The 17194-nt window shown below is 46.6% G+C and overlaps 1 protein-coding gene across 1 annotated transcript in view; it reads left to right on the top strand.

Annotated features, from left to right (window-relative positions):
* rab3gap2 (RAB3 GTPase activating protein subunit 2 (non-catalytic)) overlaps positions 1–17194 on the top strand; it is a 121271-nt gene that overhangs the window by 36370 nt on the left and 67707 nt on the right. The window contains exons 7-11 of the mRNA XM_038812024.1: positions 1379–1480; positions 2734–2833; positions 6386–6484; positions 8945–9093; positions 16371–16450. Coding sequence (XP_038667952.1) covers positions 1379–1480; positions 2734–2833; positions 6386–6484; positions 8945–9093; positions 16371–16450 — 530 coding nt within the window. The remainder of the gene's footprint in view (positions 1–1378; positions 1481–2733; positions 2834–6385; positions 6485–8944; positions 9094–16370; positions 16451–17194) is intronic.

Here is a 17194-nt window from a genome sequence, read left to right as displayed (position 1 = left end):
CGGTATCAGGAGGACCAAAGCTTTCTGTCCTCATAACAAAATGCTTTCTTGCTATTGACAACATTGTCCTTCCAACCATTGTGTGGGACTGAACAGATCATTAGTAATCAAATCAAGTTTGATAGAACAGATCTTCTAAATCTGGATTTCCTCTCATTGGGGTAACAGCAACAAAATACTTTCATTTACATGCTTTTTGGGATCACCAGCGTATCTATTAACTAAAAATATCACCCATTAGTATATTTCTGCTAACTTACAACTTTGTCCTTTGTTTATTGTGCAAGGTGAGTTTGATCTTTATTATTGTTGGGAGGGAGGCAAATACAGTGAATGCTGGTGCAGCCTTTAATAGGCTGCAAGCCAATAAGGGCAACCATCCATTTCTTGCCACTCCTCCGCTACTCCCCTCTTCCTTTTCCCCCTCTCTTTCTGATCATCTTTTTACTCTGCTTTTCCTTGTGCTCTTTATTTGTCTCATTCTTGCTATGTATCTTAGAATTTAGAACAGTACAGCACAGAACAGGCCCTTCGGCCCTCGATGTTGTGCCGAGCAATGATCACCCTACTCAAACTCACGTATCCACCCTATACCCGTAACCCAACAACTCTCTTGCCCCCCCCCCCCCCCCCCCCCCTCAACCTTACTATTAGGACACTACGGGCAATTTAGCATGGCCAATCCACCTAACCCGCACATCTTTGGACTGTGGGAGGAAACCGGAGCACCCGGAGGAAACCCACGCACACACTGGGAGGACGTGCAGACTCCACACAGACAGTGACCCAGCCGGGAATCGAACCTGGGACCCTGGAGCTGTGAAGCATTTATGCTAACCACCATGCTACCGTGCTCCCCATTGGCGTGAATATAAGAAATTGCAGAAAACTCGGAAAAGTTGATTAAGGGATCCAAGTTGACCATCAGAAAATGTATAGCTATAGAGGATTAAACTTTAAAGTTCTTTTTATTAAGTGGCATTAAGAAGGCAGTAGGACAAGTAATCACAAGGGACGACGTGAACACCAGTTGAGATAATCAAAACAAAGTAAATGTCTTTGTATAAATAAGATGACCATCCTGCACAGTCTTAACTAAATCAAAAGAAGTCCCCAAAGGTAGCTGGTAATTATCTCAGATCTTCAGTGAAAATGAAGGGATTTGCACAACATTGATCTTCTTTGAAGGAGTTACTGTAAGTAAAATGTCAGTGGACTGGAAAGAGACTAGAACAAAGAAAATACAGCACAGAAACAGGCCCTATCGAAAATGAGTGAAGTTAATGGTGTCATAAAGCTGGTTGTCCACTTAAGAAAGTAGTCAGTGACAGCAATTGTTACATTACATGTTGTTGAAAGAATCCTTTTTTTTGTGCAGAATGGAGTTCTCCTTTTGGCACAGCTTTTAAATGAAGACCCAGTCCTGCAGTTAAAGTGTCGGACATACGAGATTCCCAGACATCCTGGCGTGACAGAGCAGGTGAGCTCTTGGAAAGCTTTTTACAAACGGTTGGATATGATACTTTGTTAACTGCACATATTTATGTAATGCATATACAATACCCCTGCATGAATAATCGTATCTCATTTTTGTTATCTAATTATTTATTTGATTTCTCATATTGTTCTTGTACCATGGTAGTTACTAGTCAATATATCTGTATAAGTGCTGGGAGATTTATCAAATTACTTAGTTTACATTTACCTTGAGATATTTGGAAGTACAATAAAACTTCTGTTTTCCAATACTTTACCAACTTGGAATTCTGTTTTATGACTGGAGATGTCAATCACATTGGTAGTTATTATTGGTGGCCTGTTCTCGCCCTAGTCTCTGCCTCCTACTGTTCTGCAGCACTGTTCCCTCTGCAATGCTCATGGGATTCACGCGCTCCGCCATTTCATGTTATTTTCATGTTAATGTTGCAATATTTGTGGAGTAGCTTACAAAGTTGTTATGCTGAGTGGAGTCTGAGCAGTGATTTTAGGATTGTATTTACTTTTATGCTAAGTTTGGTAAAATGTTATATTTAGTCCATGTTGCCTTATATATTGGATAATGCAGTCGTCTTTGGTGCAAAACAATGCAACAAAAATATATCCTCAGTGAGTAAGACACAATTCCCTCTGCGAAGTGGGCTAATCTTGGTGCAACATAGAAAATATAATTTGAAGTAATTCTCTAACATGTTAATTTTTGTGATGGTAACATTGCATTGCATTGCATGGGAGCGACTTCTGCACCATATTTTCAGATTTGTTGAAGGCTTTTATTATTAATTGCAGTTCCAACTTGCCATTCTATGACCGAATTCATCTACTTCAATTAAGCTTGGAGGAGAGAGAGGGTTGAATTTTCTTATGCTGTCCATCTGCCATATGAAGATTAGAAAAGCAAGTTAATCAATGATAAAAAACATGCAAACAGGGTTTCATTACAGTGAGGGGACAGCTGCTTTGCATTTCCTAAAGGGAAAGTGAGAAAAGATTTTATTGCTAGATTTGCAAAAATGCAATGTCTGAAAGGATATATCTCCTTAGTGTCCAAAAATAACTAGAATAAATCTGACCTGCTTTAATGACTGACGGTCTGTAGAATTTTCCTCTCAACTTGTTGAGGAGATGGTAGGTTTTTTTTAAAGCTACATTTTAGGTGTCTTTGACATATTTAGTAACTTTATTCTGATGATTTCATGCTGTATTATGAATTAAATTCTCATTTTGTTTTCTAAGCACGAAGAATTGAGTATTCTGTATCCAGCTGCCCTTGTAACAATTGATGGATTCAGTCTCTTTCAGTCTCTGCGTGCCTGTCGAAACCAGGTGGCAAGAGGTAATATTTTAAACAATTAATATACCAAGCATAATATTTTATTTTTGGCAAAATTTTAATTTAGTTTAGGTCTCTTTCCAGCAGCTGGGAAATAGAGCTAACAGGCGGAATCGTCTGGTTCCACCAGCAGCAGGAAACTTGGCGGGCAGGGGAAATTAATTTGGTGGGAGGTCAAAAATCACTATCCCGACAGTGTGGTCAAATTTATCAATTATGTTCTCAGGACTTTAAAGGCAAATTAAAGACAGATGGATCTTCCCAATAAATGATGTCAATAATCCTTTTTGCATGCATTAGCATGTCATGCTAGCTGCCGAACTTGGCTTCCCTCAAAATTAAGTTCCCCACCAGCGAGAAATTAGAACATCACTTTTACGACTGCACGAGTGGCATGCACCTTGTGAGGTAGACCGCTTCCATGATTATTGGCAAATTTCTGCTGCATTGTCCTCTTTGGAGAGGGTCTCTAGGTGTCAGCTTATGCTTGAGACTGGGTGGTGACAGTGCAAGTTGAATGCAGGGTAACCAAGGAAAGGAGGAAGTGTTAGTGGGGAAGAACAGAACAGTGGCTGGGCAAAGGTCGAAGGGACAATGCAGACTGTCCTGGGGGCCTTTAAGTGTGGCTGCTGGCCCTTCAACCTCATGAGGTAATGGTGACATCTTGTCTGCCCAAGCCATGAGAATCAGCGAGCTCCTCATGATGCATACTTAATGAGCGGAACAGCACAAGACTGCATGTGGTCAACCATCATACCCACCCCGTCCAGCTAAAATCACTTCCACTTTCGTGCCTGCCACCAAACCTAGGCTCCAAAACGGGAGATTCCGGACAGTGTTTCAGGTCGATGGCCTTTCGTGGGATGAGCAAATGGCCACACATTACTGCACCGTTGGAAGGCCAACCAGCTCTTGCCTCTGCCATCTTCTCCTCTCTCATGCAGCAATCCACATTCTACCTTCACGCAACTGTGTCTGGGATCACACGATGATCCTAGACTTCATAGAACATACAGTGCAGAAGGAAGCCATTCGGCCCATCGAGTCTGCACCGACCCACGTTAGGCCCTCACTTCCACCCTATCCCAATAACCCCTCCTAACCATTTGGTCACTAAGGACAATTTATCATGGCCAATCCACCTAACCTGCACGTCTTTGGACTGTGGGAGGAAACCGGAGCACCCGGAGGAAACCCACGCAGACACGGGGAGAACGTGCAAACTCCGCACAGACAGTGACCCAGCGGGGAATTGAACCTGTGACCCTGGCGCTGTGAAGCCTCAGTGCTATCCACTTGTGCTACCGTGTTGCCCTGGTGCCTTCTGGTGGATCCGTTGTCGGTAGATGGCACCAATCACCTGGCATTGGAGACAATGAGTAGCAGGTGTAGGGTTGGTCGGCAACTCCAAGTGATGAGACTTTTGCTGCCAGGGAGCTCAGTCATAGGGAGGCGCAAAGATGGCCACTTAAATGCCCAAGGAGCACTTGATTCCGTCAGACATCCCCCACATAAGCAACAGGGGTTCCCTGCTGGTTCTTGGACTAGCAGGCAATCTCCCGTCGGCCAAAAATAATCCTGGTCAGTTTCTCCCTGCAGATATTTCCTGACCTCTTGGGTATTTCCAATGTTTTATATTTTTATTTGATTTTTCAGCATCTGTAGTATTTTTCTTTCACCCCCACCCCCCTGAAGACAGAGCAGAAGATATTATTTTATTATTAGAAATAATCCAGAAAAGCATTTCTGGAGAAATTATGTACACAACTTGTCTAAAATACGAGGCTTAACCTTGAATCCAATCACGAACCCCTGCTAAGCATTCAGTTTTTTTTGACTAGCAGAAAATTATAATTTGCCATTGTCCTGCTTCCAGAAAAGGTAAACCTACTGAAGTAATCTTTTCTTTTTAAGGCGATTTGCTTCTGGCAAAGTTGAAATATGCATTATTTACAAAGTATTATTCACTTAGTCTTCAATGGAGAAATCTGTGCTGAGGTGTTCAAATTCTTTACAGCAAATGCATCATTCAAATCTAATGTCACATTACCCCAAAATCATAAATCTAAGATTGATCAATTTAAATGTGATCTAATAAGCAGCTGACAAAGTTTAATGAAAAAGAATCAAATAATCTTCTGATGTGGTAAATTTCTGATTCCCTTTCTCCTTGCTTATTCACCCTCTGCCTCCCAAATCCAAATTGATACCACTTTTTTATTGAATGTCAGAAGAAAATCAAGAAATGTTGTGGTGCTGGGAGACAGTTTTGGTGTCACAAATGCCATGTTCAAGCTGTTGTACGCTGGAGTGAAGACCTTGTGATTTTTTTTAAGGATGAAAATCTATTATTTTTGCGCCAGCACAATTATTTCCTCCCCCAAGTACTTCATTTGTAAGACAGTAGAAATTCAGTATTTGTAGAGCTCATTTATGATGAGCCTTGAATTTGGAAAATTGTCTGTTGTGAAATATGGTTTATGCACTGGACTGTGAAACTGCCAGAAATAGAAATGCTGTAGGAATGAATTATTAGAAGTATATTTTGTCGTATATGCGGAAGAGAAACATCGCGCGACATGATGCAGTTACTCCGAACAGGAGTGCAAAATTATTTCAATCCATTTAATTTGTCTAGATGGAAAATCTTTTCTCTTAAAATTTTGTTGTTGATCTTTATTTCTGAAGTTTGATTCAAAATTGTAACATGCCACAGTTGTGTAGGTGCTGCACAATCTACCCTGATCACTTGGCATTTGTCAGCATTATTGGTAGTTGAGTGGTAGAAGTGGAAGGTTGGAGAGAAGTCCATTGCCAGATAGGGTGATGATAGAGGACCATAACGGGTTTTGCAGTGAGAGGTTGTGTGTAATTTCATAAGTTGACTGCAGTTACTTTTTTGGCTATCACTCCCTGGGACCCCACTCTAGGTGCTGTCAGATCCTGGGAGCCCTAGCCTGGTCGCTTGATTAACCAGGGCAATTTTTAATAAAATAAATACTCATCCGTCAATACTCAGGAAGGTTATTTCATTGTTATTGGGTCAAAGTCCTGGAACTGCCTGCCTAACAGTATGGTAAGGGTACTGTCATCATAGAGACTGTAGTTTCAAGAAGAAAGCTCAGCACTACCTTCTCACGGGCACCTTAAGATGGGAAATTAATTCTAGTCTTACTGACAATGCCTGTATCTTGAGATGATTTTTAAAAATAAGTCGGACATAACAGACAACTCTCATTCCACTGGAAGTCAAACTCTAAATCTGTTCTCCCAAATAAGACCACCTCCAGAGAATCTCCCACCATATCCCATGATATCCCATAATCCTATGATAGATTTGCTATTTTGTGGTTCTCTTGTATCCCGCCGTTCTCCAATTTGGTGGTAATACAGAACTCAAAATTAGGACATCTCCAGCAGGATTTGTTTTTATATTGTATAACAATTCTTCTCTTAAAAAAGTACATTCTGTGTGAGTTATTCTGTTGCACAAAATAAATAACCAGGTTCCTCATAAAGCAGCATATTTTACTATCTTGCTATGTTTTCTTGCAGCTGCAGCTTCAGGTGCTGAGAGCATACAACCTCCACCACTAACTTACAAGAAATGGGGCCTGCAGGATGTTGATATGATAGTGGACCATGCAAGCATAGGTAATTAAATAATTAATTAAAGGCATTTCATGAGGCATTTGGCAGAATAATATCTGCAGACAGTTTAGTTTACTTGTGACTGACTATCAAGTGGAGATGAGGTACTGGGCAAAGAGCCACATATTATGTTGAAGATATCAGCAACCAGCCTGGCAAGAAAATGAGCCTGTGGGAAACGTATGTAGTTGTGGCCCAATCTCATGGCTCAAAGTGTAGCAGCATCGATAGCATCCGTGGTACTAACTCAGACCAATTACCCATTTGATTGGTAAAGCATACTTAGATACAGGATGATCAATATAAAATTTGATGGGAATGGAAGATCTGAATTGTTGAGAACCTGGAAAATAGCTAACTGCTCAAATCATATGTGAATTCCTGAAGTTAGTGAAAATCCCTTCTTCACTATTATTTATTGTTTCAGTATTTTTTGTGTTGCTTCCATTTCCTCATATTTGTTCCCTCCCTAACAAAAAATATTGTAAAATGCCATGTCTGGTATTGGCTGCTTTAGGTGCAGTAACATATTTTTGTTAAATTCTTCACTATATAGCCCAAGCTATCGATCAGCTTCAGATTTTAGTGAGAATCAGCTCCGCACCAGGCGATATAATATTATGTCTGATAGCAACAATTGGTTTCTGCCTACACATGCACCAGAAATATTTGTTTGGTCTTTAGTAGTAGTTGAGTGCCATGATGTGGTTTCTTTAACTGTTAGATGAATGTTTTGTTTGCTTTGTTATTTTAACTGAATTGTGGATCCCATGTTGCAGGCAACAACTTTCAAATGCTAAAATTTTCTTCTGGATTTGAATTCCAATATTTAAGGATGCAATTTCATATTTTAGTCAGTTATGTTAGGATCCCAAGTGAGAACCCAACTATTTGGAATTTGTAAAACTGTGAAGAAAGGTGACTGCACCACAGGAGTAATAGCACTCCTGAAAAAGACATTTTGCACTCGAGGACAATCGCAAGAATGCCAGTGTTAAGATTCGCGCTGATGTTAAACGTGAGGGTATCCCAAAACCGTGACGGATAACTTGGAACACCAGTTCTTAGTGGTGTATATTTTCAATTTAGTATACTGAGAGAAAAGATATGCAAACCAGGGAAAAACAATTAATAAAAAATATTTACTAACTTGAAAACACACAAGGACTATAATACACTACAACAGTTACTTAACTACACTGATGGCTATACATATGCAGCATCACATGAAGTTATCCGTTTGTTTCCAGCTACATATGTATCCTGAACTCTGAGATGCCCCTTGTCCCCAAATAACATCCAATATTATATAACTGAGATAAATCCAGCAGATAGTTATCACAAATGCTGTTTATCCACGTTTGGGTAAACCATCTTCATTTTCAACAATTATAATTGTCTCTGCTTGAGTTTTGGATTTTAACCAGCTGTCTTATAGCAATAACATGTTTTCAGGGCGAGACTGTGTTTTCTGCAGCTTAGTTTAGATATGAAGGTAGCTGCTTCTACTGTGTCCCTTTCTCCAGTCATTGTGCTGTGGATATATCACTCTTTCCCTTTGATGTTACTCTCCCTGTAGACCCGGCTTTTAACATAAGTGCCAATTCCCTTATCTCTCCACGTTGAAGTCACCTCTTTTATCCACCATTGTTTTCCCAGTCACATAGGTAAACACCTGCTTTTTGCACTGGAATGCTGATTCGCATATCAAAACACCCCATCAGACAGTTTCATTTTTTAATCTTACTTGTCTTGAGGGGCTGGTTTAGCTCAGTTGGCTGGACAGCTGGTTCGTGATGCAGAGCAAGGCCAACAGCGCAGGTTCATTCCCATACTGGCTGAGGTTACTCATGAAGGTTCGCCGCCTTAACTCCCCTTGCCTGAGGTGTGGTAATCCTCAGGTTAAATCACCACCAGTCAGCTCTCCCTCTCACGGGGAATCATCCTATGGTCATCTGGGACTTTGGCCAGTTTTTCCTTTCACACAAGGGAAAAAAACAACATTATACTATTTGAAAAGAGAGTGCTGTTTGGTTGGCAAGTGGACTCTGGTGGAGGCATTGCCATGTTGAATGCACCACTTAATGATGACTGACAGTTAACTGTCAAGCATTGTTTGAAAATTAAAAAAAGGCAGTTTGACTCCAATTGGTCAAGGCTCTGAAAAATGAACCATGAATGGCTATCACTTATTTTGTTTCGTTGAAACGGGCACAATGTGTGTACATGTTCTCTCTTTCTGAAAGGAACAAGATTCTGTGTATTAATATATATAGCTTCCTCTGTGTGCTATAAATTGCACTAACACCCAATTTAAGATTGTCAGTCAGGCTTGCAGTGTAGTACTTTTGTGTGTACTGGAAGCTACAAAGTGCAGCAATCATGCCCTTTTTGAATGGTTTATTGCAGAGTGAAACATCCTTCCGTTTGTTTGTCTTACCTTATCTTTCTGTTTTATGCTAGGAATCATGACACTTTGTCCATTTGATCAGTTGAAGACTGCCTCTGTTTTAGGTGGATTTAATGCCACTGTAAAAAGCAGCCCACCAGCTATGTCAGAATATGTAACAGTTGGTTCTGGTCCATTCAGTGGCTTCTTCTATGCTTTGGAGGTGTGTGATACTTCAGTTTCTCTCAATTTAAGATTTTGATTTTAGAACATCCATGCATCTGAATAAGTCTCTTTTTTTTAATGTTTTTTATTGAGTTTTCAAATTTTATATCCAACAAATTACAAATTATTAGGAAAAAAAACATGCGAAAATTAACATGTATATTTACAGGTAAGCATCTTCATAATAACAACTGTGGCCGCCCCCTTTAGCCGGCATACATATTTTACATTCCCCAATATGGCTGAGGCACATGTTTATAGGCATTTATTTAGTTTGGTTTTGGGCCTTAGCTTGCCATCAAACCCCCATAACGACCCCCCCCCCCCCCCCCCCCCCCCCCCCGGCTACCTTCCGATTCCCATCCATTTCCCCCTGATTCTTGGCCACCCGACTATTCTTCCTATTGTACGTTGGCCACAAACAGTTCCCGGAACAATTACATGAATGGATCCCACGTTCTGTGGAAGCCGTCGTCCGACCCTCGGATGGCGAATTTGATTTTCTCCATTTGGAGAGATTCCGAGAGGTCGGACAGCCAGTCTGCAGCTCTGGGCGGTGCTGCTGATCGCCAGCCAAACAGGATTCTACGGCGGGCGATCAGGGAGGCAAAGGCAAGGGCGTCCGCCCTCCTCCCCAGGAATAGATCTGGCTGGTCTGAAACCCCGAAGACCGCCACTATCTGGCATGGCTCCACCCTCACCCCCACCACTTTGGACATAGCCTCGAAGAAGGCTGTCTAGTACACCACAAGTCTGGGGCAAGACCAGAACATGTGGGCGTGGTTGGCCGGGCCTCTTTGGCACCGTTCACATCTGTCCTCCGCCTCCGGGAAGAACCTACTCATATGGTTTCTTGTTAAGTGGGCTCTATGTACCACTTTTAGTTACGTCAGGCTGAGCCTTGCGCACGTGGAGGTGGAGTTGACCCTATGCAGTGCTTCGCTCCAGAGTCCCCACCCTATCTCAATCCCCAGGTTCTCCTCCCATTTCTTTCTTGTTGCGTCCAGTACGGTGTCGTCCCTATCTACCAGTCGGTCATGCATGTCGCTACAGTTCCCTTTCTCTAGGATACTTGCGTCCAGTAGGTCTTCCAGTAGTGTCTGTCGTGGCGGTTGTGGGTACGTCCTTGTCTCCTTTTGTAAGATGTTTTTGAGCTGCAGGTACCGTAGCTCGTTCCCCCCGGCTAGCCGAAATTTCTCTGTCAGTTCGTCCAATGTTGCGATCCTGTCATCCGTGTCTAGGTCCCTGACTGTCAGTGTCCCCCCCGTCCTGCCTCCACCTTTTGAAGGTGGCGTCAGTCAGTGCTGGTGTGAACCTATGGTTGTTGCAGATGGGAGCCTTGTCCGACATTTTGGTCAGGCCAAATTGCTGCCGCAGTTGGTTCCAGGATTGGAGGGTGGCTGTCACCACTGGGCTGCTGGAGTGTTTTTTGGGTGGGGATGGGAGTGCTGCCGTGGCGAGGATCTGGAGGGAGGTCCCCATGCAGGAGGCCTCCTCCGCACGCACCCACTCGGCTTCTGACTCCTGGATCCATCCCCTTACTCGCTCGGCTGTTGCCGCCCAGTGGTAGAATTGTAAGTTCGGGAGGGCTAGCCCCCCCCCCCCCCCCCCCCGAATGCCATGATAAGTTTGTCCAGCACTTTGAAAAAGGCCTTGGGGATGTAGATCGGAATGGATCTAAACAGGAAGAGGAACCTGGGCAGTACGTTCATTTTGATCGTCTGGGCTCTCCCCGCGAGGGAGAGTGGGAGTGTGTTCCATCTTTGCAGGTCCTTTTTGGGAAGATCTCGCTTTTGCTCATGTTGAGTTTGTAGCCCGAGAAGGCTCCAAACTCTTTCAAGAGCGCGATGATTTCGTCCATGCTCCTTTGTGGGTCCGAGATGTAGAGGAGCAGATCATCTACATAGAGTGAGACTCTGTGCTCTCTGCCTCCCCTTCGGATCCCCCTCCAATTTTTTGCTGCCCTGAGCGCGATTGCTAGTGGTTCGATTGCTAGTGCGAACAGCAGCGACGACAGTGGGCATCCTTGTCTGGCCCTGTGCAGCTGGAAGTATTGGGAGTTGGTATTGTTGGTCCGTACACTCGCCATGGGAGCATTGTATAGGAGCTTTACCCAAGCGGTGAACACTGTTCCAAGCCCGAACCGCTCCAGTACCTCTTATGAGGTATTTCCATTCGACTCTGTCGAAGGCCTTTTCTGCGTCCAGGGAGACGATCACCTCTTGTGTTCTCTCCCCGGAGGGGGGTCATTATCACGTTCATCAGGCGCCTGATGTTCGAGGTAAGCTGTCTACCTTTGACGAAGCCCGTCTAGTCCTCTGTGACCACCTCAGGTACACAGTCTTCTAGCCTTTTGGCTAGGATTTTGGCCAGTATTTTGGCGTCTGCGTTCAGCAGAGATATAGGTCTGTATGACCCACATTCCGTTTGGTCTTTGTCTTTCTTGGGTATCAGCAAGATTGAGGCCTGTGCTAATGTGGGTGGCAGTGTACCCCTAGCTAGCGAGTCTGTGAACATCTCCCGCAGGTGCGGGGCCAGCGCTGTCGCACATTTTTTGTAGAAGTCCGCCGGAAATCCATCCGGTCCCGGCGCCTTCCCCGTCTGCATGGAGCTAATGCTGTCCATGATCTCTCCCAGTGCTAGTGGTGCTTCCAGGTCCTGTTTTCTGCCCTCTCCCACGACTGGTATGTCCAGTCCATCAAGGAACCGGTTCATCCCAGCCTTCCCCGTTGGGGGCTCTGAGGTGTACAGCTCTTGGTAGAAGGCCTTGAAGGTTTTGTTAATCCTCTCTGGTTCTGTTTCCAACGTGCCTCTGGTACCCCTGATTTGCGCAATTTCTCTGGTGGCTGCCTGCTTTCTCAGCTGGTGTGCCAACAGTCTGCTAGCTTTGTCTCCGTGTTCGTACAGGGTCCCACGCGCCTGGCAGAGTTGGTGCACTGCTTTCCTGGTGGAGAGCAGGTCAAAGTTCCTTTGTAGTTCTATTCTCTCCGCCAGGAGCTCTACGGTCGGGGTCTCGGAGTATTTACAGTCTACCTCCAGTATGGAGTCGACCAGCTTCTGTGTAGCCACCCTTTCCTCCCTATCTCTTTGCGCTTTGAAGGCAATGATTTCCCCTCTTAGTACGGCCTTAAGCGCTTCCCAGAACGTGGAGGGTGAGACCTCCCCATTTTGGTTGTTCTCCGTGTACTCTGCTATGGCCCGCGCTATCCTTTCGCTGAAGGCCTTGTCAGCTAGTACGGCGCCATCCAACCTCCATGTGGGGCGCTGGGCCCTTCCCGTCTCTAGCTGCACGTCCATGTAGTGTGGAGCGTGGTCTGACATCACAATTGCGGAGTATTCCACTTTGTCTATCCCTGGAAGCACCGTTTTCCCCACCACAAAGAAGTCAATTCTGGTGTACACGTTGTGTACTGGGGAGAAGAAGGAGAATTCTTTCTCCCCCGGGTGGGTGAACCTCCAGGGATCCACTGCTCCCATCTGCTCCATAAAGTGACTGAGTTCCCTTGCCATGCTTGAGGTTTTCCCCGTTTTGGGGTTTGATCTGTCCGTCTTTGGATCCTGTACACAGTTGAAGTCCCCCCCCCCCCCCCCCCCCATGATTAGTCGATGCGTCGCTATGTCCGGGATTTCTGCCATGGTCTTTTTGATGAAACTCGTGTCGTCCCAGTTGGGGGCGTACACGTTGACTAGAACTACTGGTGCCCCATCCAGGGCCCCGCTGACATTGACATACCGCCCCCCTGGGTCTGTAACCGTCTTTGTCGCCCTAAACATTGTCCTCTTGCCGATCAGGATCGACACCCCCCTGGCCCTTGTCCCATAGCAGGAATGGTAGGTTTGTCCCACCCAGCCCTTTCTTAGCCGCAGTTGGTCCTGCTCCCTCAGGTGCGTCTCTTGGAGGAAGACTATGTCGGCCCTCATGTTTCTGAGGTGGGTGAGGACTCTAGATCTCTTCACTGGGCCGTTAAGTCCCCTTACGTTCCAGGTGATTATCCTGGTGGGGGGGCTTCTGCCCCCTCGTTCCTGTGGGATTAACCATATTTATCTGGTGGACGTGCCCCTGCCCTCCGGGGTTTCCCTTTGTTAGGGGGCTGTCCAGGATGGCCACTGTCACTGCTCTCCCCATGCGGTCGGGTCTCTGCGCTCCGGGGTTTCCCCTTGTCCTGGGGGCACCCGCCATGGCCGTCCACTGTGTGTCCGGCACGCGGGTAGTCCCCTGCACTCTGGGGACCCCCTTCGCCCACAGACCGTACTGGGTGGGTGTTTGCAGCGGTTCCTTCTTTCGAGCCCTTGGTTGTGGCACTTTGTAGCCCTGTTCCTTTTCTGGCCTCTTTTGTCCCTTTGTCCCTGCATTTCCCCTCCCCGGTCTCTCGCTCCCTGTGTCATTCCCCCCCCCGGTCTCTCCCTTTTCCCTCCTTCCCCCGTATCCCCGTATACTCCTCCTTTGCCCCTCTATCCCCTATTCCTGTCCCTGTTTGCTCTCCCGACTTTGATGGGTGATCACCCCCCTCCCCTGCCTGGTGCCTTCCCCCCTGTTGGGGGTGCGCTGCGGCCCTGCTTTGTTGCGTGCCCCCCGGCGCTAGCTTTCCTGCTAGTACGGTGGCTCCCCTCTCGGGGGTTGTTGTGTCGCTTCCCCCCTGCCTGGCCTCTACGGTTTTCTACCCGCTCTTCCCCCATCCTACCCTGCACCCCTCTCGCCTGCTCTCCCTTCTCCAATACTCGTTCCCTCGTGCTGGGGCCTGGCCTCCCACCTGGAGCGGTCCCTTGGGCAGTGGGTTGTTTTTTGTTCTGGGTATTCCTGCCGGGGGGGGGGGGCTGGCATTGCCTCGCCCCTCCCCACCCCCCCCATCGGCGTGTCGTTGCCCCTTGCCAGGGGCCCCTCGTCTCTATCCCCCCTTGTAGTTTTCCAACCCGTGCTCCTCGACGAATCTATTCGCCTCAGCAGGGGCTGTAAAGAAATATTACTTGTTTTGGTATGTGACCCAGAGTTTTGCTGGGTACAGCATACCAAAACGCACTCTACTCCTGTAGAGAGCTGCTTTCGCTCTGTTGAACTCATCCCGTCTCTTAGTTATGTCTGCTCCAAGATTCTCATAGATTCGGATGGCGTGCCCTTCCCATTTGCAAGCTCTATTTTCCTTGGCCCAGCGCAGGATTGTCTCCCTATCCCGGTACTGGTGCAGTTTGGCTATGACTGCTCTCGGTTGTTCCCCTGCCTTGGGCTTCGGGCGCAGCGACCAATGTGCTCTGTCCATTTCCGGTGGGATGTGGAAAGTGTTCCTCCCTACTAAGTTGCCCAGCATCTCAGCCACGTATGCTGTGGGGTTTCTACCCTCGGTCCCCTCTGGCAGGCCCACTATCCTTACATTTTGCCTTCTCGAGCTGTTTTCCTGGTCATCTACCCTGCCCTTCAGGTTCCCCTGTGTTGCGCCCAGTCTCGCCACTTCCCTCTCCAGGGACGTGACCCGGTTGCTCATGTCGGTCGCCGCTTTCTCCAGCTCCTTAATGGTTGCCTCCTGGGCTTCCAGTTTCCCCCCTTGGGCATCCACTTTCTCCTCCAATCTGGCCAGAGCCTGCTGCACCCCTGACATGGCCCTGGCCACTGCTGCCTGTACTGCGGCCTCTGCGTCTGCTTTCACCTCTGCCTTGATTGCCTGCAGCTGCTCCCTCAGCACCTCGGTAAAGGCTACCTTCCAATTCCAGCCCCCCTCTAGCCCCAGGGGAGAGGGCACCTGTCTGTCCAGCTCTTTTTGATGCGGCGATACATCCGTCCCGCCGCTTTGTGCGCTGATTCGCTCGCCTGAGCTGGCTTGCCCCTTGTCCTGTCTGCTTCTGGTGCCCCCTCTCCCTTGACTCCCTTCTGGCGTCCCCCCCTTCTCTTTTATGCAACTCCTCTCAGGTGAGCTTACTTTTGAAGGGAGAGAGTGTAAAAAGAGAGAAAATAGAATATATACCCCTCCGCCCTCTCTCTTTAACAGTTTTCTTTTGTTTTTTTTAAATAAAAGTCCTTTTTTTTTCTCCCCCCTTCCCTTCTCCTCACTCACCCAGGAGAGAGAGAGTGAGGCTTTTGTCCAGTCTCTTTGTCCTTGCCTCGTGGTGGTCGCTGCCGGTTGGGGTGGGTGGGGGGGGGGGGGGGGGGGTTGGGTCGGTCCCCGCTGCTCGGTCCCCGCTGCTCCGTTCAGGCTGCCGCATTTTGCACCCCGCGTCCTCCCGGTGGGGGTGATTAAGTTGCTGGTCGCTGCCGCCGACTGGGCCCCGCTTCGGTCCTGGCCGCTGCCGCACCGCTCCTGGCCTGCGTTTGGGGGGGGGGGGGGGGGGGGGGGGGAGGAGGAGGTGGACCTGGCGCCGGCGCCGAACCGCTCCTGCTGTCGCCACCGCCGAACTGCTGCCGCCGCCGAGGATCCTTCGCCGACAGGTTTGTTGGCTGGGGGGGGGGGGGGGTGGCTTCCCTTCCCTTCCCTTCCCTTCCCTTCCCTTCCCTTCCCTTCCCTTCCCTTCCCTTCCCTTCCCTTCCCTGCTCTGCTCTTTGCCGCTGCGGAGAGAAAGGCCCCGACTTTGTTACCCTGCGGGAGCCCCTCTCCATGCGACCGCTCCGCTTGCCAACCGCAAGTCTCTCTTTTTAAAACATATATTTTATTCCAGACGCAAACACACACACACGTCAACATAATGCAAAATAAACAAAGTACGTACAGTTTGTACAGTTTCCCCCAGGGATGAACAATTCCTCAAATACGGACAGAAACAGCCTCCAACGCACCTAAAACCTCTCATCCCACCCCGCTAAGGGAGAAATTTATCTTCAGCCTAAGAAATTCATACAAATCCTCCAACTAAGCTGCAACCCCCAGCAGCGGCGCCCACCTCCAGTTCAGCAGTATCCATTACTGGGCAATCGGAGACAAAGGCCATGACATTGGCCCCCTTCCCCTCCTGCAGCCCCAGTGACTCCCCACACACCCCAAAAATCGGTGCAGTAGAATTCAGTGTCATCCTGACCCCCGGCAACAGTCAGACACCCCCTCCCAAAAAACTACCCAACTTTACACCCCCCCCCCCCCCCCCCCCCCCCCCAAAATATGTGCAAGTAAGTCCCTGTTAACAGCAAATAATGCTTTATTTGAATGAGTTTCATCTAATCCATTTTCAATTTTGGATTAAATGATTTATAACAAATAATTCACTGCTGGTAACTTTCTAACGCCGATGTTAAATAAAAGGACTTTGCCACCCCCACCATTTTGATGAAACATTATCTTGTTTGTCTATTTACAGGGTAGTACCCAGCCATTGCTATCGCATGTTGCTTTAGCAGTTGCCAGCAAGCTCACATCAGCTTTATTCAATGCAGCAAGGTAAGAACCCAGTTTTGTTTTTTGATTTTGTTAAAATTTAATTTCAAAATTATTGAACTGCTGCTTGATCATTTTTGAAATTATATACTGTTATGGGCCAGGGTTTGGAAACTCAAGTGTATTAAGAGATTCACCTGACCTACAACCTTTATGTTGAATTTGGCTAGGAGGTGTGACTTATCAGGCTTCCTAGACACTTTAATCCAAACAAGATTTATTCTAAGAATGTAGTTTATCAAATTAAATCAAAATCCCTTTTCAAGGGCGTGGCCCAGCACACTGTATTCTCACTTGAATGGGACTGGCCTTTTCCTGAAATTCTGATCCAGGTCCAAACAGCAGATTCAAACTCCTTCCAGAAAACAACTATATCTTTAAAGTTAACAAGGCAATTAACCACATCCAATATGCTTTTTACTGGTGCAACTTTAAAAATGAAAACAGAGAGAAACAGGCAAAACACTTATTTTCTCTTTCTGTAGTCCACAGCAGTCAAACTGAAACTGAAACCTCCTCTTCCCCTCACCGCCACAGCCCAATGTGCTACAAGTTACATGATAAAAGACTAAACCTTTGTTAAAGGGACATTCACATGACAATATTAAATTGCTACAATTATGTTATTTCTTTATATACCTGTAATAAATTTGATTGGGGGTTTGAGATTTCAAGTTTATGGAGATATTTGCTTTTCATGTACCTCTGGCTTGGATGATCTCTTGGACACCACCTCATGCATGTTCA

This window comes from Scyliorhinus canicula, chromosome 1, assembly GCF_902713615.1.
Source record: "Scyliorhinus canicula chromosome 1, sScyCan1.1, whole genome shotgun sequence".
In the NCBI taxonomy this organism is placed as follows: Eukaryota; Metazoa; Chordata; class Chondrichthyes; order Carcharhiniformes; family Scyliorhinidae; genus Scyliorhinus; species Scyliorhinus canicula.
This window is presented reverse-complemented; position numbering and strand designations above follow the sequence as displayed.